The 24,589-nt window shown below is 42.0% G+C and overlaps 1 protein-coding gene across 4 annotated transcripts in view; it reads right to left on the reverse strand.

Annotated features, from left to right (window-relative positions):
* Positions 1–24,589, reverse strand: part of arhgap42b (Rho GTPase activating protein 42b) — an 89,379-nt gene that overhangs the window by 17,349 nt on the left and 47,441 nt on the right. For 2 of the 4 annotated variants that reach the window (XM_032508188.1, XM_032508178.1), the window contains exons 4-11: positions 18,065–18,136; positions 7,904–8,005; positions 7,297–7,407; positions 5,855–5,959; positions 4,896–5,025; positions 4,445–4,545; positions 3,549–3,658; positions 1,804–1,860 (exon numbers count right to left, since the gene is read on the reverse strand). In XM_032508188.1, the coding sequence (XP_032364079.1) occupies positions 1,804–1,860; positions 3,549–3,658; positions 4,445–4,545; positions 4,896–5,025; positions 5,855–5,959; positions 7,297–7,407; positions 7,904–8,005; positions 18,065–18,136 (788 nt within the window). The remainder of the gene's footprint in view (positions 1–1,803; positions 1,861–3,548; positions 3,659–4,444; positions 4,546–4,895; positions 5,026–5,854; positions 5,960–7,296; positions 7,408–7,903; positions 8,006–18,064; positions 18,137–24,589) is intronic. The other 2 variants (XM_032508194.1, XM_032508193.1) reach the window with 1 other exon arrangement.

Here is a 24,589-nt window from a genome sequence, read left to right on the forward strand (position 1 = left end):
TTGAGGAAAAGGTCGTGGGGGGGGCGGGACAACAATGGGACGGTTGGGGTTAGGAATCTTGACACACGGGACACAATCCCCGGTCTCCTGGGTGAAAGTCCATTGTTGTTTGACCCCCCCACCCCCAAAACTTCTCGCTACAGTTCACGTCATCTTCCCATTGGCTTGACTTTGGCGTGCGCTGGTAACAGTTCCTGATCATTTCACGGAATCCTGGGAGACCTGGCTGTATGATTTATAATCTTTACTAATTATTAGGAATGCTATAATTGATAATCTTATCTTTTGTTTAGTGTAATGTAAAATGATTAATTTGTAATGTAGATAGTTAATACTTTGTCAGTGGATATTAATTGTTTGCAAACAATGGATGGATGCTATTAAGTTGCAACTAATGCTCATATTAATTAACTAATGTTAACAAGTGGTTGATTAAGCCTCATGTGACATTATTTTGGCCCCATTAAATCTTTTTTTTAAATCTCTAAAAGAGAAGATTATTCGATTATACGTGTACTGATAGTAGCTCTCTAAATAACATCAATAAATGCTTTACAAATTATTTATTAACCACTACCCGGGGTTTTAGCCAGGACCAAAGAAAATTCACCAGCGCCAAAATGAGAAAAAAAATAGCAATTCCAATCTTCTCTGAATATGTTTGATGGTATTTTATCAAACAACCGTTGAAAAAGCAGAACATAAACTTCTTCACAAGTTCTTATTTTAAATTGTTTTATACAAAGAAATTTTGTTTTTTTTACATAATAATATATAAATTGTTTTTAAATTGCTAAATGTAAGTGTTTCTATGGGGATTTCCACTTATTAAGCCCCTTGAGAGTTTTTTGGCAATTGTCCATCACATCTTTTTGGGAAACATGTAAATGTAAATGTAAATGTGCTGTATTTATATAGCGCTTTTCCAGTCTTAACGACTACTCAAAGCGCTTTTACATCTACAGGAACCATTCACCATTCACACACATTCGTACAAGGTGCCACCTGCTCATCAGATAAACACTCACACACATTCACACTCCGATGCGCCGATGGGCAACTCGGGGTTCAGTGTCTTGCCCAAGGACACGTCAACGTGGGACTGCAGGGCCAGGGATCGAACCACCAACCTTCCGATTGGCAGGCAACCGCTCTACCACTGAGCCACATATAACACTGTTTTTATGTTTTTGCTGTTAAAATAAATCAAATCAAATAAATCCAAAGTCGGGCTGTGTTGGACTCTACCGGTGATTTTTACGCCAGTATTTAAATATTATTATTACATTTTTAAGCAGTTTTGTTGATTGGAGTTTCATTCACTCAAGCATAATAGACAGTCGTGTTTATCAAATTGTCAGAAATAACATGCAAATGCATAGATTTCTGTCAAATAAGGTAACACGGGACTTATTGTCTTTACTGTACGGAGAACGATCATGCTAAGCCTACTATTGTGCGTAGCCCCCCCGCCCCCCCTAAAAAAAACCTGCTAACAAGGTATTGTAATCATTAGTTGCAACTTTATAACAGCTGGTTTGGAAATCATTTGGTAATCATGAACACATACTAAATAGAATATACAATTTTAATGACGTGTGCAACAATAAACTGTTGAAAGAAAACTTTATAGCGTTACTAATGAATAGTAAAAAGTATATAATGTATATAACGTAGCATTTATCAGTGAAGGTTATTATAGAGTGTAGTTGAAGGGGTGGATTTGAGATTGAGCGAAGGTTAGCAGCACACATGCAGCACATGCAACTGCTCTGAAAGGGCAGCACTGGTCAGTTCACATACCGGACTTTACAGAAAAACTGAAGCGGTCTGAAAAGAGTTCCACGACAGATGTCATTTCTACATCGACATGAACACAGAGAAAAGATGGAATGGGTTCAAAAAGAAAGGGAGTCAATATCGATGTTGAGAGCATACAACAAACAGGAGCTTGGGGGGGGGAGGACCATGCAGGGTACAAACAGAGCTGGAAACATCTGGCGGACCGGGGGTCTTTGAAGATGTTAATCAAACCTGAACAGCTCTTGCAATGCGGAGTACTCCCATGATAATCTAGGTCAATTGCAAGTATCAATTGGGTTCAATAGAACACAAAATGCACGAGTACAAAAAACATCCACATGCGCTTCCTCAGTCTTTATACATGTTAGTTGTAAAAAAAAAAAAACATGAATTTACCACTGTTTGCATGAGGGGGACTTTGGCTTTGATAGACAGTGAAAGGATTGTTTATTCACACCATTTACCAAAAGGCAGTATATTATACAGTATATTGACATCAAATAGATATTGAATTTGGTGGAGTGTAATGTTTTCCTATAGACTGTAAAAATAATGAACGAAGCTTCCGAGTCTGAAAAGTGAAGCAAATGCTGAAGAAGCTCATTTCCAGCGGGGGGGGGGGGGGAGACTCCACAAAAAGAAGTGTTGTTGAGAAGTCTATGGGAAAATGAGCCGACTTCTGTCTTGATATATTACTCAGTAAACATATTCAACATGAGATTATGGTCTCAATCGCTAGTTCTCAAGTCTTCTTCAACAGAGCATGATGTTCCTTTTGTAAATTATGGTCCCATTTATTTTAGAACACACGATAAAGCACGGGACGCTTTGGGACCCGTCAATCAGGACAGTGTGGACATTAAAAAAGACAAAGTTGTCTATGTTTTCATCTCAAACTTTGACCATATAACGTCTTGGTCTCATAAAAAGTCTTAGTAAGCGTTCTGAGAACTAAAATCACTAGCTGTGCTAGTGTTAGCTGGTAACTTAAAGGAACACGCCACTGTTTGGTGGGATATGGGAGTATATTGGGCTCAAGCACCGTCCCGGGTCAATGTCTGCCTAGGAAATGGTCTAGCCTTAATCTGCAACTTACAACATGCTAACTGGCAACATAGGACTCCATTGACTACGCTAGGCTAACTAGCGGCGGCGCTGCCAGTGTAGCACTAGACTAAAACAATGCATGCACTGAGACAGAAAATGCGTTGGCCCACCTGTCTCCAGCTAGGGGAGACCATAATAAGCCCTATTTCAACAAACGGTGGCTTGTTCCTTTAAGGGAAAGTTGGTTTCTCGGTAACGCCGTACATGCAGATGAATCTCGCCAAATCCCGCCGCTCCGCGTTTACCCGCCAGTAAATCTCCGCTGGATGACTCGCTTCAGAAGGGTTGAAAGTCAACAACCCTTCCCCTTCAGCCTGTAGCGCAGCACCATCGCAGACATAACCAACGCTGGTTTGCCCTCGTCATCCTCCCCACCTTCACCCCCTCATCAAACACTAAGATGGCCGCAGCCTACAGCCAAACTCCAAGCTTCAAACCAATGGGTGACGTCACTCTGGGATACTACGTCCACTATTTTTACTATGGTTTTCTTTAAATGCACTCTTATAACTAATGGTGATCAAAATAAATAGAGCTGATGGTTATAGTGTTAAATATCATGTTTTGTGTATGTTTTTAGTCCAGGTAAGATGTAAGACATTTTTAGGAACATGCAGAAGATTCAAACAATCCCAGACCTCTCCATCACTTCGATGTCGAAGCAGAAACGCTTGTCGATGGAGTCCGTTTTCCTCCGAATGCAGGACTTGAGCTTGAACATCTCGGGCTGGTTCACGACAAGACCATTCTGGAAGAAAACACACCGCACAGCCATCAAAACTAACGGCAATGAAGAATTCTGAATTCTAAAAATAGCAACACAATCCTCCTAATAGTAAATACAAAAACTTGTAGGATTGTTGTCTCATAAAGTTTGTACTTATTTGTAAGAGCAAAAAAGGAACCCCAGAGGTGACATGGAGGAAAAATAAAAAAAAAATAATGTATACATTTTTTTTTTAAACATATACTGGGGGACAAACGCTAAACTCGAGATCTCAAGTTTGAAAGTTGAGATCTCCAGTAGACGACATGTTTTTTACTTTTTTCCCCTTCCAGTCGAGATCTCAAGTTTGAGGACTCATTTTTATATTTTTCACTTATTTTATTTATTTTTATTTTTCCCTCCGTGAACGTTAAGATCTCGACTTTAGGGATTTTTTTTGTCTTCATTTTTTTTTCTTCTCCATGTCACCTCTGGGGCTCCGTACATTTGCTTGTAAATGACGTGAATCTGTTCTGTTGAACGTGTAAAACAACACTCTCTCTGCTAAAAGGCGTTCATTCCTTTCTGGTTATTTGTGGATTTTGTTATCTCTGAACCATTTTTGTCAAGCCTTTCATTTTCTGTTCCCATGTCACAGTCCTGTCATCTCGACTTTATTTTTCTTTTTTTTCCCTCTGGGGTAAGACATTCTTAGAAGACTCGAGGGGGTTCGTTGTTTCACCCGCACAGATCATACTTCCTCAGTCGTTTCTCAGCTTTTATCATTTCCACTTGCAACTAAACTGAACTAAAACTAAACTAAAGTACCTGTTTCCCGGCAGATTTGGTTTCAGTGTTGCTCATGGTGAAGGCCTTGCTGCCTTTCTCATATGTGCAGTAGTGACGTGTCCAAGTGCATCCCAGGGGACCTGGGACAGAAAAATGAAGAAAATAGTGCTCGCATTTTCCCCTGAAAAACAGGCTTCTGGAAAGACTTCTGAAAAGCAATTTGCAATCAAAGTGTGATAAATCAAATGTTGTTTATCACTGCAGATAAAGATGTGGGTATCTCTCCCCTTGTTTGAGAGCACATCAAAGTGAATCGGTAAAGAGGATGAATTATGAGCTTCTGTGTGAGAGGATCTTCTCTGCAGAGGCCTGGGAAAAAACTTAAGAGTTTATGGTGATAGATGTAAAACCATGCACTTATATACGCGGTGGGGGGGGGGGGGATGTAAGAGGGCCTGGCTGGCTGGAAGCCTGGCAACAAAAGACTCACGTTTCTCCTGGACGTACAGGAAGCCTTCCATCGTCCACTGGCCCGGGGGTTTATAGTCCTGATCTGCAGACCTTATCCTCTTCATCAGCTTCTCCACTTCCTGCTTAGTGCTCATAAAGTTGTTTCGTGTCTGCGCAGATCAAAACACAGGATTAGGTTATAATTGCATTGACAGAGGAAGTCTTGCGCAACTGTTTTCTGCAACTTCTCATCTCGAGTACCATTATTTTGCTTACAGTACATCATGGAGCAGACTGAAACAGATGAAAAGGAAAGAGATTCGGACAAATGCTGCACATTCGTGCAACGACATGAGAACACCTGGGGAAAAGTGCACATTGGCGAGCCGTTTGGAAATACCAGTCACAGTGTCTAATTGAAATGAAATACATTCATATTGGACAAATACACTTGTTAAGAGGTGATCCAAACTAAGGACAGAGACTCAATTGTTAATGCTCCCAAGAATCCTCTATTTGGGATGGTAAAAGGTCAGTACAGTATAAGGCTGTTTCATATCCCGTACTAGAGAGATGCTGAGACAGCTTCACCTTCTCCGACTCCTATTAGAGCCCTCTGCTTCTGAGGACACGGAGAGAGGGTTACGGAGTGGAAATTGTCAGGGCAATGGCGCTGACATGTTGGGTCAGAGAGAAATTTGAGCCCTCGGGCTGCAAATGGTGAGGTCATGGTGATGGAAGGAGAGGGCATGGCAGCAGCTAGTTTTACTCCTTAATTCTAACTCTTTTTTGACACAGTACCATTAAAAGGCCTGCAGTAACTGCCTGCAATGCAACACTCACAAATATTGATCCACTGTGCAGCAACAAATCTCATTTAATCACACAACTATCCATTTGTGAAAACTGGGCTTGTTATACCGGTGGTATGATAAGCTGCAGAATCTGATTACGTGGCTGGTTGCCTTTGTGTACAACCCCCGAGGTGTTGAGACTTACGTTCTGTAGGTTGAACTGCAGCTGCTGTTTGTACGGCTCGAACTCGTGAGCCAGCTCATATCCTTCATGGTAGAATGTGAATAAGCCCTGGAGGAAGGCCAGGAGCTGGAGAGGAGCAATGTTTAAGGGTGATTTACTGAGTTAATATAGAGTATGATTACTAATTTACATGAGAAAGCACATTTAAAAAAAAGGTACATTGCAAGATAAAATGCTCCATTTTGAACACCCAAAATGATAATCACTACTATAATCACACAATTATCATTCCGTGTCTCAAAATCACAGGGAATCCAGTCTGCAGTGGTTTCTATTTTTCAACCATGAATTTAATTTTAATACTGTTGTGTTATGGTGATAATGTTGTGTTTCCTTTCATTTTGTGCCATCAATCAATTTGTCACCAAATGCCACACTCTGTGGATATCCACTTTTAATTGTAATGTACATGTGGCACTCTCAGCTACAAAGAATTAACTTCTCATTAAACAGGATTTTACTTTGTGGAAAAATTAATTTGCAAATCTGACAAAATCCTATATTTTCATCTCGATGCACTGAATGTTGCACAAAAGAGGCCAAGAAAAAGAAAACTTTTAGAAAGTTGTAGTTCTTTATGGCTGACAGATATTGATCTTATTTTCTGTATAACAGCCTTGGCCGTCGTAGCAAAAAATAAATTTAAAAGGCACCGGCAGTATTGTTGGAGGGAAAGAGCTGATCCCATCTCATAACATGGAGGATCGCACAAACATTAAGCCGCTCTCAGTCAAATCCTCAGACACAAGCACAGATGTGATTCCAGGATGACGCTTGCTATACCAAATGTTCAAGGATGGAGCATATTCTGTGTGCCCAGATTCATCACAGGCAAGGTTGAGCCTTGTCAATGTGTCCCCCCCCCCCACTACCTGGGGCCGGGAGATTTACATGTCTGGCCGGGCTCAGGGGTGAGCTGCCAATGGGTGTGAACTAAATGGGTGTATTTCTGGGATTCACTTCGCTCCAATCTTCACTTCACACCTAGAGAAAAATTGTTTCCTGGTAACATATCTGCTAAATATATTTATTATAAATATATTTGACAAGTACGTGGGGGCTTTTATGGAGGCTTTAATTTGCACTTGCACTTTGTCTTGTCTTGTACAGCCCTTTAATCTAATTTTACCCACTACCGCCCCCAAATGGATCGACTTTATTGCAGAGAATTTATAATGAAGATGACAAATGTGTGGAATACACAACGGTAGACATGTACCTGTTAGAGAGACATAATTGTGCAAGTCTTCAGGAGACAACAAACATCTAAAACTTCATCAATAGTGAGATCAAACTTTTTAATTATATGCCACTTATTCTTTTAGATGCATATTTAGTAAAAAAATTAATAAAGAAAAAAAGAAATACAAAGCAATTACTGCATCTTCATCTTCTTTTCTTACCGGCTCTACAAACTCAAATTTCTTCTTTTCTTGGACTTCTTGTATTTTGAAAACATATTCCAGGGACGCGTCATAGAAGAGTTGTCTCTCCTTATCAATCTGCGTGTCAGCCTACGAGTGAGCAAACGGACCTGGGTTAGTGTCAGGACAAAGACTGAGCACGGGACAGAGAGAGAATGCTTGTTAGGGGTGCACGACTCAGAAAAGGTCCCGATTCCATTCAATATCGATTTTTAGGCTCATGATTCGATTCAAAAATCAATTTTCAATTCAAAAACAATTGTCAATGAAAAAAAGATTCAGAGTATGTACAGTACATGTAGTTACTTTTCCCATGGGATGGTATAATTGCCATTACAAAATGAAAAAAAACTGAATTGATTTTTGGAATTCTATGAATAGATGTTGAATCGGTAGAGCTTGAATCGATTCATAAATGTGATTCGATTTTTTTGCACACCCCTAAATGCTTACATCACCAAGAGGAAACTGTTTGTGCTTAGGGAAGTGATGAGCAAAAAAAGAATAGTGCACAAACAGCTAGCTTTTTTTTTGAGGAGACACTCAGCCATAAAACAGCCTTATTCAAAGACATGTGTTTTTTCACCTCCTGCAGATAGGCTTCCTTCTTTTTGGATGATAAGTTGAGGTGTCTCTCAAGAGTGGAGTAGTATTTCTCTGTTTCCTTGTCGAATTTCTTCTTCCCCTCCTAAAAAAACATCCACAAGACAAATGAAAGTGGGGTGTGTGTGTGTGTGTGTGTGTGTGTGTGTGTGTGTGTGTGTGTGTGTGTGTGTGTGTGTGTGTGTTTGAACTGCCACTAGGTGGAGATCTAACTGCATTTTCCCGTCATTTCAAATTCCGGTCTATAGATTTTTACAGGTCATTAAAGGGGTCACATGACTGTGGAATGACGAGTAGACACCGTTGGCATGGTCAATCAGGACTATCAATAGAAATATACTCTATTATTCTCACCATCACCAGCCACGAGACAGACTGTACATTCACGTAAAAATACACAGGAGTGTATATAATGGATAGCATAATGCATATGGCACTATCACAGACAGGACTGGCTGGCTGGATTGATGGATGGATGGATGGAAGGATGGATGGATGGAAGGATGGATGGATGGAAGGATGGATGGATGGAAGGATGAATGGATGCCGTTTGCATTTTCCTTCCTTGTTATGCTGTACCTGCAAAGACAAGTCAAGCTCCATAGTTGCGAGTTCCACAATTCAGACAGGCTGTCCCAGAAGGCTCTGAGGAAGGAACAGGAAATGGGCTTTTCATGCCAGATGCCCATCTATAAAAGCATACGGACTAAGAGATTGAACATTTCACCCAAAAAACAAGATCCACTTCACAGGCCGTAATCCAACTCTGCCCAAGCAGAGAGAACCTGTCTGTGTGGGGGGCATTCAAGTGTCTCATCTGCAAGTCTGACCTCCAAACCAAGCTCTGCCCACTTAATGCCCATCTCGCTATGCAAACATTCAGAAAGGGGCTAGTGGATGGACATAATAAGAAGCGGGGGTGGGGTGGGGGGTATGGGACAAAACGACCAATGTAACCAGATCCTGCTTGTTTGTTTTCATTCCCATGGCCCTGAAATTTAGCAAGTCTAATCTACTAGCTACTGATATGACCTAGAACAGTGTTCTGCCTCTGCAACCCCCACAGCAGTTAAACACACTGGAGGAAATTCACCACGAGACACTGTAACCCTCCTACATAACTATTACAAGTGCAGCACAAAAATCAATACATAATTTCATGTAGCAGCATCTTATTTCCATCTTTTTTACCATGTCTTGTCCATGAATGAACGATCTTTTCAGGAGTGGGGGAAAAAAAAAATCAATTCAGAAACAAATAGAAAATAAGCAGGTGGATGGTAAAATAAACATATGATTAAATAAGAGGACAGGAAATACATTTCCCTTAAGGATTGAGTGTTTTTTTTAATATTAGAGAACAAAAACAGAGCTGACTGTCTGCCATTATGACTGCTGTTGACGTGACATTATTTTGTGAGCACTCATACTACTGAAGCCCTGGGGAAAATATCCCACACAACACACACCACACACACACACACACCACACACACACACACACACACACACACACACACACACACACCACACACACACCACACACACACACACACACACACACACACACACACACAACACACACACACACACACACACCCACACACACACACACACACCACACAAAACACAGGATCACATTAAATTAAGACCTTTAGGTTTAGCTGAGCCCCAGCATTCACAGCAGGATTCTCCCTGCGTTGCTGACCAGTGCGAGCGTGCCAGAAAGCTCCTCGCAATTTCCCCCCCCACCCCCGAAAAAAATACCTCCGTATGTCTGGACAAACTCTTTCCCACTAACAAAGAGAGCGGGGAGTGACTCAGCGCTGCAGTGAGTCTGTGAGGCAGAGCCAGCCTGATTAAGTCATGCAAAGTGTCCTGCTTTGTTTTGATCCAGGCAGGACGTGTAGAAACTAGCGCTACCGTAATAATACCCTAGCAGAACACCAGGTGTTTGTTGGTGTGCCCCCCTCAATGGTTACATTTATGCAATCAGAGTGGAATATGAGCAATGTAAATTGCACAGACTCTCCTAGAGAAGGAGGGAGCAGAGCAGACAAAGGGCTTTGATGCCCAACACGTAATGGCAGAGGACACAGAAATACTATATATATATATATATATATATCTACACACACCCAGAAAAACAAATAGGGCAGGGGTTTCTGACACACAGCTATGCCAGTGCCCCAGAGTAATCAGCTGGCTGGCAATGGATGAAGCAGAAGCACCTCCCAACACTCTGTGGTGCACAAAACACACATGAACCAACCACTTGGGAGATTTCCTCATCTGATTGCTTTGTTCGGGCTCATGAATAAATCAGATGCAGGAAGAGAATGTTCGGATGCAGATCCCCTTTGTAGTGGAATTTATGACGGGCGAATCTCATGTTGCTGTTAGGAGCGCTTTGATGCCAGCTGTAGTAAGGGTGAGTTTGCTAATGCAGCGTTGCAGGGAGGAAAATGATGAAGGAAACTGCGGGCAGCTTTTCTTCTGGTCATCGGGTGTTCTCGGCGTGCTAAAGAAAGGATGCTGAGAACAGGCGGGAAGACGGCGGGAGGAAGATTTGGACGCTAGCTGTACAGCGCCGGTTTTGACACCGGCCCTAACGAGCCTCAGGGCCATCATTTCTGAGGCTCTCATCACCATGGTAACAGATGTAAGCAGCAAGGGAGTCGAATGTGTCTGTTTTAGAGGAAAGAAGCCCAGATTTCACACACCACACACACACACACACACACACACAACACACACACACACACACCACACCACACACACACACACACACACACACACACACACACCCACACACACACACACACACACACACACACACACACACACACACACCACACACACCACCACACACACACTACACTTCCGTCCAACACCCTGGAATAATGCAAACACCAATCACTGCAGCATATCTCGCCATATATTCCTTGTAAATGGATTCTCCGAGCGGTGACATGAAAGGGAACTCCGCAACCTATCTTGATGAGCTCATTAGAGCAAGCTAAATTGAGCAGGGGTCCAGGATGGAGATTAAATTGCAATAGCCGGGTTGTTTTGATGCTCCACCACACATGAGCCGGGCTCGCTTCCACGGGGGAGACACAGAGAACACAAGGCTTCAGCGCGAGTTACTCTGCTGCAAAGAGAACAAACGTCTCCCTTCTTACCTGGAGACAACTTCCTGAGGAGACATCACACACAGCAAGAAGTTGGCCAATTAACAAGAAATAATTACAAACATCTGCTTCTGCAGAGTTTAAGAACAAACACCCTGACTTCTAAAAAGACCAGATCTAGTGTGTGTGAGGCAAAATGCAAAGTGAAGACTCATCCATGCCTCTGCTCTCTCTGACACATGATGCAATAAATCTAAAGTGATAAAAAGAGGAAAAACTAGGCAAACCTTGCTGGTGAACAAAGAGAATTATTTTTGTGTCTGATCTGAGACCAACTCTGAAAGTCTGAGCAGAGATGCAGGGAGAGAAAAAAAAGCGTGCATCTTCATCAACTTTCCAAAGCGTGTACTGTATCCTCGCCTTAAGCTTCTCCCTACAAGATCAATTTTCTTGAAGACTATGTTAAAATATAAAACAAAACTTCAATTTAAAAACACTGGACAAAAAATATAAAATACAAGATGTTTCCGTGTTCATCCAAAGTAACTCTGAAGCTGAAGGGACACCATCTTCTCTGGCAACCCAAATGGACTCCCTCTTAGCGGTCATGTGACTCCATGCCATGAGATCATGTGACTCCCTTGAGTATTAAGACCAGAGTGACTTCCTGTGCACACTACACAACTGATAAAACGTGTTTGGATGAACACTGAAACATCTTGCATTTTATATTTTTAACCCAGTGTTTTTAAATTAAAGCTTTGTTGATGCATACATGAATCCCCATAGACATTAGGTGACATTTTTTTCATTATTTCTAAAATATAACATTGCAACAACAATGCATAATTCTCCTGTCTTACTTTCCTTTCAGGCCCTCTACCTTTAATTCACTTCTGTATGTTGTTGCCATTTGTATATAAACTAATTTAATACATAATGGCTGCTATATTTGCAGTGGCTGGAGCTGCCTTCTAACAGGTAAAGACCGACCTCTCAAGGTCTACTTTGACAGCCTTGTGAAATTCTAGCGATCAGGAGAAAAAGTAATTACTTGCTGAAAGATTGTTGTAATGGTGTTTCTGCTTTATTGGGTAGGGCACAGTGGGAAATGATGGGACAGACATGAGAATAATGGAAATTTTTAATTTGCATCATCTTATTCATGTGTTTCGTTGTTTTTTTGCAGCAGAAAGTTTGCAGTCACCTTCATTATTTCCACTTCAAACTCTGAGAAGTGTTTTCAACGCCTACTAAAGTTTCCTTGTCTTATCGCAGTGTGCATTTCCTGCTTAATCATGAATGCAAACTAACCATTATTTTCATTGTCGATACATCTGTCGAATATTTTCTCGATTAATCTATAAATTGTTTGCGCTATAAAATGGTGAAAAATGTGGATCATTGTTTCCCAAAAGCCCAAGATGAGGTCCTCAAATGTCTCGTTTTGTCCACAACTCAAAGATATTCAGTATTCAGAGACCAAACAACTAATCGATTAATCAAGTAAATAATCAACAATGAAAATAATCGTTAGTTGTCGCCCTAGTCTCGGATGTCCACACAGCATTCCCAGATGGGAGAAAAAAACGTGCTCTGGTTTAATGGATTTCTTTAAACCAATCACAGTGGTCCTAGGTGGTGCTAAGCACCGCACAGAGCCGCGGTAAAATGGATGTGCTGGAGAAGGCAAGGCAGCTGCAATTGGATAGGCCATTGCAGCAACAGGGCAATTCAAAGTGCTTTACATAAAAAAGAAAAACAAATAAATAAAAACAGAGAAAACACAAGAATAAAAGTTACAGTGTAGAATAAGAACTTAAACATTAAAGAAATTAAAAACCATTTAAAGAAAGGTCTTCAGCCTTGATTTAAAAGAACTGAGCTGCAGCGGATCTGCAGTTTTCTGGTTTGGACAGATAGTCTAGCTAGCTGTCTGGATTTACCCTGCAGAGATCTGAGGACCAGGTAACCATAGTCCTCAGATTGGACAGATAGTCTAGCTAGCTGTCTGGATTTACCCTGCAGAGATCTGAGGACCAGGTAACCATAGTCCTCAGATTGGACAGATAGTCTAGCTAGCTGTCTGGTTTACCCTGCAGAGATCTGAGGACCAGGTAACCATAGTCCTCAGATTGGACAGATAGTCTAGCTAGCTGTCTGGATTTGCCCTGCAGAGATCTGAGGACCAGGTAACCATAGTCCTCAGATTGGACAGATAGTCTAGCTAGCTGTCTGGATTTACCCTGCAGAGATCTGAGGACCAGGTAACCATAGTCCTCAGACTGGACAGATAGTCTAGCTAGCTGTCTGGATTTATCCTGCAGAGATCTGAGGACCAGGTAACCATAGTCCTCAGATTGGACAGATAGTCTAGCTAGCTGTCTGGATTCACCCTGCAGAGATCTGAGGACCAGGTAACCATAGTCCTCAGAGTGGACAGATAGTCTAGCTAGCTGTCTGGATTTACCCTGCAGAGATCTGAGGACCAGGTAACCATAGTCCTCAGATTAGACAGCTGTCTGGATTTACCCTGCAGAGATAAAAACAAACAAAAAGAAAGCAGAAAGAAACGGGCATCGGAGAAAAGAGGTGCATCCTGCAGCTCCAGAGCAATCCCGGAAGTGGAAGGTTAAGGATGTAGACTAGATCGATTTAAATGACAATATTACGCCGCTCTGGCCGGGGCGACCACGCGCACCGTCCACACCGCTCTGACCGTGCCGCATGCACAAAGCATGGAATCCCTTTTACTTTGGCACCATCTGAAGACATTAGGACGGAACTCTGAGGCAACTAACATCCCCACGAATTACTTCAAACAATATCCCAGTCAGCACAATGCAATCCCACTTTTTTTTTTTTATCAAAGTATTAACATGTACTGTGTGTGTATATATATAGACACACACACACACACACACACACACACAGTATATCTGTATGATTGAAAAGTTTATGTGTAGCCTATAGCTGGCGAGCATATCTTCAAACCACTTAAATTGATCCCTTTACCCCACAGCATCTTGATTTGCATATTTTTGGGATTTCATGCAAATGTCATTTCTGCTTCTGGAGACCACTAGTAGCCAAGAATCATCTGACGTCTGTGCACCCTTTGTAGCATGAGGACAGCTCAAATTATCGTGACCATCTGACTCCCGTCTGGGTCTGTCTGCACTCATTCCTCACACTCAGCAAGTGAAGGACCCCTATGGTGCCCCCAATGTTGAAGACCCTTAAAGGGAATATAATATTGTCGGGATTTTCACCCACCCGTTTAACACTTCATGTTTTTTTTTCTGTTAAAGTGTCCCTGGAGTCTTAGAGAATCTGACAACCAATAAAGACACACAGTGTGGACCCAGCTTTAGGCACTTTCCCCTTAATGGTTCTCAGTTTGTGGGAAGAAAAATCGACACAACAACAGGACTATGTGAGAGTTCAGGCCTAAGGTTGAAGTTTTAGGAGATCAGTTAACAAATTAGTGGAAGTGCAGAAGAGCTAACTGTGTTGCAGGCCTAGATGTACCCTGAAACCAGGACAGATTTCCATTCCTTATTTCAGTTCTGAAAGTATTGTTCTTTGCCTGGAAAGTTATCAACTTCCAGTTTACAAAAATGTATCTGAAACTGACAAAAAAAGTCTAACAGAAATGTCAGCTCTACATCCTTGTTTGGCAGCCAGCACATGTGGTAAATCCATGTTCCAGTTCAAATACATGATTGTTTGAATGCTCATGGCTTATTTGATGAGTACTTGTTATACACTGTGCAAAGTTTAAGGCTATTATTCAAAAAACATTTGGCTGAGGCTTGTACGAAGCAGATTGTGCCTATAATATGGTCTGCAGTCAATCTGCTGGTGGGTTATGGCCATGGAAGTGTTGTGCTTGTGCCTTGAAGAAGCTGATACACTGGTACGTAACCTCAGTGGGATTACTCGCAGTATGTCCAAATAAGGCAAGAGCTCCCCGTTTGTCCATCTGACGTCCTCAGACATGAAGCGCAGTAAGTGGAAGGGTCAGACAGCCTGCAGATCTCTCCACATTCTCGGAACAGTGGAAAGTTGCTCAGCCACTCGTGATGTCTGCCTTTTATCTCACTCTTGTTGGGCTAATGTTTAGCGGGGGATGGGCTGTAGGAGGGGAGAGCCATTAGGAGGAAGTGGTGGGAGAAAATAAGAGGTAGTGGGAGTGACGGGGGCTGTTGCTTTTAAGAAACCATTTTATAAACATGGAGAGTCGCTGCAATAACACTGAGCACTGTGATGGGGGGCGGCGGGGGGTGGGGGGCAAAATGTGCCATTTCATTATGGTCGATACATGCAATGGTTGAGACATGAAGCGACAATGGTTTTCTAGTCTGGGCAGTAAAGAGGAGAGTGAGTAATGTTCACACCTCAGCCCTGGGAAAAGAAATGCTTCTTCAACAATGCAGCTTTGCCTGTGATGACACCAATGTGGAAATGTAAATGGACTGTTCTTATAAAGCGCTTTTCTAGTCTCACTACTCAAAGCACTTCTACATACTACAGGAAGCATTCACACGCATTCACACACTGTGGCCGAGGCTGCCGTACAAGGTGCCACAACCCATCAGATACACACTCACACACATCTACACTGCAATGGGTCATCGGGGGCAACTCAGGGTTCAGTGTCTTGCTCAAGGACATGGGACTGCAGGGCCAGGGATCGAACCACTGACCTTCCGATTGGCAGTTACCGCTCTACCACAGCCGCCCTTAAATGTACAGCACCATGTACATTTAGTTATGATGCTATGATGACGCTACCAGACTCAACCAGTGACGTTGTGGGGGTGGAGCTGGACTCTCTGTGGGGGTGTCAGAGAGGAGGACGCTGTCCAAACTACATGTCATCTTGGACAATGTGTCCCACCCACTCCATGGCTTGCTTCTCAAACACAGGAGCACTTTCAGTGAAAGACTTCTTCCCCCAACATGCACCACAGAGCGCCACAGGAAGTCCTTCCTGCCTGTGGCCATCAAACTTTAGAACTCCTCCCTCTAAGTGTCTGACACACACACAGTTTGAAACTGGACAATAATATCTGTTTTGTGCAATAACACTATCTTAAAATTTGTGCAATACTCTGCTGCTACTATTAATCATTATTATTGTTCACCATTCCAACTCCTTAATTATGTAAATACCGTATCATGAAAAATCCTTTAACTATGTAAATATTGTGCATATCCATACTCCTTATATTTCTTTATTTATATATCTTCTCTGATATTTATATACTTCGTGCAACTGTAACACAGAATTTCCCTTCTGGGATCAATAAAGTATTTATGATTCTGTTTCTGATTTTGATACAGTGTGGATATGTGTGACTGTAATAGTTAGTACAGTAACAGTAGTACATCTTGTCTGGGATTTGTATTCTTTTCTTTAACTATTTTAAAAAATCTACATTCGTTTGTAAATTGGTGGCAAGCATGTACAGCCGTCTTTATTATTTTAATGTTAGGTTCTTTTTACAAGACCTCAAGGTTGTTTTTCTCACCCCAGAGGTGCATTTTCTTATGCTATTGTATATTTCTTGTTTTTCTCTTTCTTTTATATGCACAAAAACAGAAGGAAGACAGAATGAAGTTTAGTAAAATGACTACTTTTGTGCAGACCAGTGGCTGTCAAGTCAGATTGGTGAGAGTGTGACTGTGAGGCTGGAATGTGCCTTCCAGCCTTAGGGCGATGTAAAGAAGTGCAAATGATTCACAGAGTTCAGTGTAGAGCGAGCAGTGGACTCAGAAAGTCAGTGGGAGATCTGTTTAAGGGCTCGAGTTCTACCCGCGTGTTCATGTGTGATCTGATCAAGGCACAGACCACAAACACGCTGCTGTACTTTCATTTGATGCCTTTGCGTTGGCCAGGAATGAAAGCATGGCTTGTAGCAACAAGCCCACACTGTTTCTACGCAGTCAACTCCGGCTACAACAACATATCGACTGTGGATGCAGGATGCCTTCGAGCAACACTTTGCACAACCCCTGCTGATAGTCATCCAATAGGTCAGGGAGAAATGCATTGCATGTAACAGGATTACAAAAAAGGTGAATGCAATATAATGCATTAAAATGTCTTGATCATGCAGAAGCATCTTTGAAGGGGGAACAGACTGTTTTTGCACACTTTCGTGTTTGCCTTTGCGTAGAAATGCATGAAATGAAATACTGTGTGATAGGGCTGGGTATCGTTTTATGTTTTCGATACCACTACCGTGACTGCCATACTGATTCCTGAAAGATACTTTTTCCAATACAGGATTTTTAAAAATCCATTTAAACAAAAATAAATGACTTGGTTTTTATATTTCAATTCCTTTACATCCATGTAACGCACACTGTAGGCAAGCCTCAAACACACACGTGGGCCCCGTCTCTGTGTGTATCCTAGTGTTTCTGCTGCATGCACCTACCGCGTGTAACCAAGGTTACGACAGCTAATCACACGCATTCTTAGATCTTGGTTTTAGGATTTACTCCTTTAGGTACTGAATGACAAGGCATTTGTTTCAGCATCTGGGTCAGTGCCTAACAGTATCTAAGTCCAGTATCTAGCCCCTAGGGGTGAAATACAGTAATCAGTTAATTAATGTGGTTGTCAAAATCAAATGTGTAATTTGTGTTAGAAGGGAATTGCACCCACAGCTCTGTTTGTGAACGTGCCTGTGAAAGACACAATTGTGTTGTTCATAGGCGACACATAAGCTATCCGCCTTCAAAAAACGGATTATCTTTTCAACCCACAAGTCGTAATATCTTTTCATATCGCACTCGGAAACTCACAACTTTGCTTACCCCCCTACGGTCTGGTTAAGCCCCTTCTCTTGGCAGTGACATGTCTGACTTTTAATTAATGATGTACATACTGTAGGGGGGGATGAAAGGAGGTGAGGACCAGAGGCTAGAGTGTCAGAAAACACAATATCTTCTGCTTTTCACTTGCTAATTGCACATGTATGTGGTGTGCTACTGTACCTTGGCAGCCCCGATTTGCTCCTTCCGGAATCTCTCCAAGGGAGTGATCAACACATCATCTGCATTCTGAATCTAAAATGAAAAAAATAAAAAAAGGAAAATACAGACACGTCAGACTGAAAGATGGGATCTGACTTACTGGAACCTTCTGAATAATTCAAAATGACCATTAGACGGTAACACATCACAAAACCCTTTAATCTAGCGGTCATACAGATTTATTACAATGGTCTGGCTTTTCCCAATGTGCCAGAAAGTGTATGACACACAGGACATTATAGCACAGAGAATTATCCAGCACAAGTAGAAAAAAATAAATAAATACAGATAGAAAGAGTCCAAACACAAGTGAAGGACAGAGCAATCACAGTCATTAATATCTGTTAAGCCTGTGACAATGGACAGTGTGCTCCTGAAAGGTACCCAATATGAGCACAGCAACGATAAGACATGGAGTCAACAATACAAGAAAATGGAGTCTTTTTATGTGAGCTGTGAAGCACCAGCATTGTCAAACCTGGCTGAAATATGACGCAGCACAGCAGATGAGGGAGCTTTACAACTGCAGCCTGCCATGCATTTTAATGTTTGAGGTATATTTCCAGATATTGGTGACCTCTCCTCCGCCACGACTGGAGTAAAAAGGTCTCTCCTGGAGCCGCTGCCTTCTCATTCCAGACAGAAACAGATTAGGTGAGATGTATTGTACCAATTACAGTCAACGCCCAATCCCTGCGACTGAGAGTTTCAAGGAGAGGTGCCATTAAGGTGCTTCTGAATTTCCCCCAAGATGGGCTTTCACCCACTAAGATCAGATGACATCAGGCTGGTGGCGCTGCTCTACGGGACGCGCCGTCACAAATGACATGGCTCTCAGGTTGATTTAAGGTGGTTATTCTGCGAGGTGAGTTGCTGTGATAAACTAAGGGTTGAGCTCTATGATACTTCCATGATACCGGCACTAATTTAGAGGTGTCGGCTCAGATGCACTCGGCGGCAACAGTCCTCTGAACGCACAGAGTGTCGGGATAGGGTTTTTTGTTTTGAACCATTAATCACAGCGCATTTGCCTTGTCCCAAAATAACCCCGTCAGCTCCATCACCACAGCCAGTGACACCGAGCCAGAGTCATGCCTCTGAATAAGCAACCGGCGAAAAAGGAAATCAACGACATTAAGAGGTCGCTTGACTTTCTCTCTGAAGAGATTACAGGTGTCAGGCTGCAGAAAAAAAAACGTTGGAACTGGTTGCAGAAGTAAAGGCTAGTAAAGTAAAGTTGAAGGCACTCGCCTTCCTACAGCACAGAGTGGCTGATCTAGACCAGGGGTTCCCAAAATATTCAGCCCACGACCCCCAAAGTAACGGTGCAAGTGACTTGCGACCCCCCCACTATAAACGTATATAAGCATTGCGCGTAACCGCGCACGCACTATAGGCGTATCCCAACACAAGCATATTAACACAAAATAACAACAGCCATAACATTATTCTACAGTAATTTACTCATTACTTTAATTTGAACGTAACCTCGCCTAATGAGATGGATGTGCAACATGTTTGGAGCACAGCAAGTCCAGTCTTGGTTTAATGTTGGAGACCGCTACTCGGGAAGAAAGAAAATCAAAAGAGCTGTTCCCTTTTTATTTATTTGCTTGGTTTTATTTTAAATGTAGCCACTCGTTTTATCTTGTGTTAAAATCATGGCTAACATGTGCTATTTCTAATCGTTTTTAAATTTTTATTTTATTTCTGGAAATCAACTTGCGACCCCCCCTCACGGGCTCGCGACCCCCCTGTGGGTCCCGACCCCCACTTCGGGAATCACTGATCTAGAGCACCCAAACCTTGGTTGTACGCACGGGCAGTGGCAGTGACCGACCACTGACCACGATCAGAAGCTCGATGAGCTTTCTCCATGAAGCAACAAGTGACAGCCTTTCTACAGTCCCAGGGCATTGAATTGGACTGTAACACCATTGAGTCTTATCACCTCCTGCCCTGGAGTAATAACAGCCACAAACCAGCCATAATAATGAGGTTTGTTAACACAAAATTCCAATACTGAAACAAGGAAGGAAGTTGAAGGAAACCGACATCTACATGAATGAACGTCTCCCCAAACAAAATGCTGACATTCGCCTGGAAAGCATGATCCTTGAAGCAGCAGAAGAAAATACAATCTACTTCAAAAGGAAGCTACAATCTCTTTGGAGCCTGCAACGTTTCCATCTCCTTTCATATGCAGGGTTGTGAGATGTTATAAGCTTGTACTGTGAATGTGTAGCTTTGTTGTAATAACACTGTAATAGCCATTTATGGTCCTTCAAATATAGACGTTTCACACTCAAGACCATACTTGTCCCGATTAAGGTGGATACATTATGTTACAATTCCAAATATTTGCAGTCCTGCTGCCTACATTATCCCTACATTGCATCTATATCTCACATTAGCCTAACAAGAGTGAGAAGAAAACAGTAGTATTCAATTTATTAAAAAAATAAAGTAGTGTACATGCATCGGCCAATATGGTTTTGCTCCAATTTGGTTGTTTTGCTTGGACTACACACTGCATACATTTTATAATTAGAATTTTCACACAATAAAACAAATGATCAAAAAGCAAAAGTTAAGTGACTAAAGTAAAACCGTGCTGAAGTGATGAAAACTGGCATTCATTCATTAGAGCAACCACATATTTGTAATATGTTGCATGCATATTTCAAATCACTGTATATGTAGCATTGGTTTTGCTGACTGTTGGTCACACTTAGTACTTTATATTTGTCCTCGTTCTTGTCTGCTGGTGTCATTAGGCGCGTTCTAGACCAGGACCAGGCAAGAGTATATGGCTGCAGCCTGGAGCGTCCCATGTCATCCGTCCCGTCTCATGCGGTCTCGTCTCATGCGGAGGCGTGTCCAACGGTAAATCCAGAGGGTCAAAAATGCAAAATCGCGATGTATGTAAAGTATGTTTTTTTTTTTTTACTAAACATGTCTATAAGATAAATGCAGACTATCATACTGATGAATAAAAACACTTAAAATATATGTTTGTCTATAAAATAAATGCAGATTATAGGCAAACTAAAAAAATCCCAGAGTTTCTACTTTTCAAAATAAAAGCTTGCATCTGGAATAAAATACTAATATCTCTCTTACTTTTCAAAGTAAAAGCTCACGTCAACTATCATGCTAATGAATGAAATATGTTGTGTGTTTTTAAATATTTAAAAATATATGTCCGTCTCTAAAGTAAATGGCTGCAGCCATACCCGTCTCGGACCAGGGGGTAACAGCAGGGGGCGGGGGCAAAAAGCTAAGGTCAAGTTGGACATTTCAGAACCTTTTCCAGCAGCCTTCATTCTCCACAGGAAGTCAGAGAAACGCTCACATCCTGTTAGGTCTGATTCAGATGTATTCAAATGTTACCTGTATGTCAGCTTGTACACCGTCTCCAGTTGTTTTTATTCTGACAGAGTAGCTGTTAAAATGCTCTACAGGCGATCTGCCGCTGATGTTACTGTACAGCAGACTGCAGATGATCTGATTGCTGAACATATTCAGTCTCTCAGACTCCTAAACGTCACCATCAGCAACACCATGTGTTCTGTCAACAGAATAAACCTTTAAATCAGACAAATGTCAATCAAAATCTCTCCAATTAAAAAACAATCACACTTTTATACCAAACGACATAGTGTAGAGTCGATTCTGAGCCAATCAGATGTCAGATCAGCTGAGAGCCAGGCGTTTCCCATCATGCCTGCATCAAAACAAAAGGCTTTTGTGTTGCTGTGTTGCAGGTGCTGATGGCAGTGATGAGCTGCACCTGGGCAGCAGTCAAACAGCCGAAACAATTACCTCCTCCGTCTTTTACGAACCACGTCTCCTCAACCCCCGATGGGATAGGCCATGAGGTCAAGGAACAGACGGGAAGGAGAATTCATGAGGGCGTAGGAAAAGACAAGCGCGGTGCGATGTTATTGACTTTGGTCTGCCGTGGTAAATATACACGCTTCCAATGGCTGACTGCAGAATTTGCATCTGGATACTGTGCATTATTTTCCACCTTATACTGCATTAATTATGTCTATTCATGTGAAGCACTGGGTGCATGTCATTTGGTCACTGTAAAGCATTCACCTAAAGGCTATTTCTTGTATGAAAAATTATGCAAATAAAGTTTATTATCATCATCATTGGTTGCTCACGCTCACCCAGCTGTCCACTCATATTTTTCCACATGAATCCCAATCGGCTGATTGTATGAATTATCGGTTCCACTTCACCTGAAGGTATCTACATAAGAGTGACATGACACTGTCATAAACATTATAAACAAGTCATGAACATTTATGACATAATGCTTCTTTTAGTAAGTGTCTTTCAGTTTTGTCATGACAAGTTATGGTTAGGGATCATGTGTCATGACACTCTAATGTAGATACCTTCAAACAATGTTTGCCGACAATAATTGTTACATTTATGCAAGGCTAACAAATCTATGATGCGTGTATTGGAGTTATACTATTAGATGCTTGCGAGTGCGTGAAATAATAATACATCATTAATGAGGATAATATTAATGACATTCTCTAAAACTGTATCCATGACAGAACAGACTCTGCGCAGCGGAACTTCAAGGATTAAATGAAAAGTTGAGTTCTGTTTTCTCTGTCCAGTTAATAACTGGTGTTTAGTTAAATGACCCACAATATTTGCTGCAGGCACATTACTGCGTCCATGGAAACGTTTGCAATAACTGAACGGAGCCTCTGTTTAAAGAAAACACTCATACATCACTGCAATGCATCATTTAAAAAAGCAATAGCCGCCCTACAGGGTAGTGGTGGGGGAAAAAACTGATTCACGTAGTATGTATTGTCAGTTTTTTGGGAGCAGATTTTTTAAAATTGATTCCTTTCCTTAGAATCAATACTTATTTATTCCACCTAAATATTTTCTGTTCACACGGTACCGCCGATGGCGACTACATTATCTCTGTTTCCAGCAAAACAGATCGAAAGCAGAAAATCCATGTGATCATCTTTACAAATGAAATAAATGTCAGATTGACAGACATTTTAGAAATGTCTCATGATGTATTTTCTCTAGAAGTGTTTTATTACCCTTTTGTTTTTGTTAAAGAAGGAAAACTAAATTGCAATACTCAATACTATCGAATCGCAATAAATGAAAATGCCGATTCAAATCTGCTGTTTGTTTTTAACGCCATTTATGGCTTGTCCCCCTCTTACTTGTCTGAGATTTTGACTTTTCGCAACTGTGGCAGAGCCTTGCGCTCCTCGGGTCAGCTTCTGTTAGAGGTCCCTGGGTCAAGACTGAAACAGCTTCTGTTAGAGGTCCCTAGGTCCAGACTGAAACAGCTTCTGTTAGAGGTCCCTGGGTCCAGACTGAAACAGCTTCTGTTAGAGGTCCCTAGGTCAAGACTGAAACAGCTTCTGTTAGACGTCCCTAGGTCCAGACTGAAACAGCTTCTGTTAGAGGTCCCTGGGTCCAGACTGAAACAGCTTCTGTTAGACGTCCCTAGGTCCAGACTGAAACAGCTTCTGTTAGAGGTCCCTAGGTCCAGACTGAAACAGCTTCTGTTAGACGTCCCTAGGTCCAGACTGAAACGGCTTCTGTTAGAGGTCCCTAGGTCCAGACTGAAACGGCTTCTGTTAGACGTCCCTAGGTCCAGACTGAAACAGCTTCTGTTAGAGGTCCTTAGGTCCAGACTGAAACAGCTTCTGTTAGACGTCCCTGGGTCAAGACTGAAACAGCTTCTGTTAGAGGTCCCTAGGTCCAGACTGAAACGGCTTCTGTTAGACGTCCCTAGGTCCAGACTGAAACAGCTTCTGTTAGACGTCCCTAGGTCCAGACTGAAACAGCTTCTGTTAGAGGTCCCTAGGTCCAGACTGAAACAGCTTCTGTTAGACGTCCCTAGGTCCAGACTGAAACGGCTTCTGTTAGAGGTCCCTAGGTCCAGACTGAAACAGTGGGGCGATGGTTCTTTTGCCATCGCTGATCCCAGACTGTGGAACAAACTACCCCCTGACATCCGCACCACTACTGACCTCAGCCTTTTTAAAACGAAGCTTAAGACCCACTTTTTTAAATTAGCATTTAATTCTGACTAGGGCGATACTGTCTCTAAGGTGTCCTCCTTCTGTCTGCTCCTTTCTCTGCATTTCTGGAAGGCTTTTAATGTCCTGCAGCGCTGCACCACTACAGCACTTTTATTTGAATCTGTATGTTTTGTATGTGTTATGTATTGTTTTATGGCTTTGTTGTAAAGCACTTTGGGTACCTTTCGGCTATTGTAAAGGGCTATACAAATAAACTTGATTGACTTGATTGAAATCCAATCGGCACCCAAGCACCGTTAGAAAAATCAAATCGGGACGAAAGCATATGGTCCCAGTCCTACTACAGGGACAGGTAGACATGGATTCCAAAGGATTCATTTTGGGTGTAGGAGCCTAATTGGTTTGAATGCCATCAGAACCGATCCCAGCATTC

The sequence above is a fragment of the Etheostoma spectabile genome, chromosome 3 (genome assembly GCF_008692095.1).
Source record: "Etheostoma spectabile isolate EspeVRDwgs_2016 chromosome 3, UIUC_Espe_1.0, whole genome shotgun sequence".
Classification (NCBI taxonomy): Eukaryota; Metazoa; Chordata; class Actinopteri; order Perciformes; family Percidae; genus Etheostoma; species Etheostoma spectabile.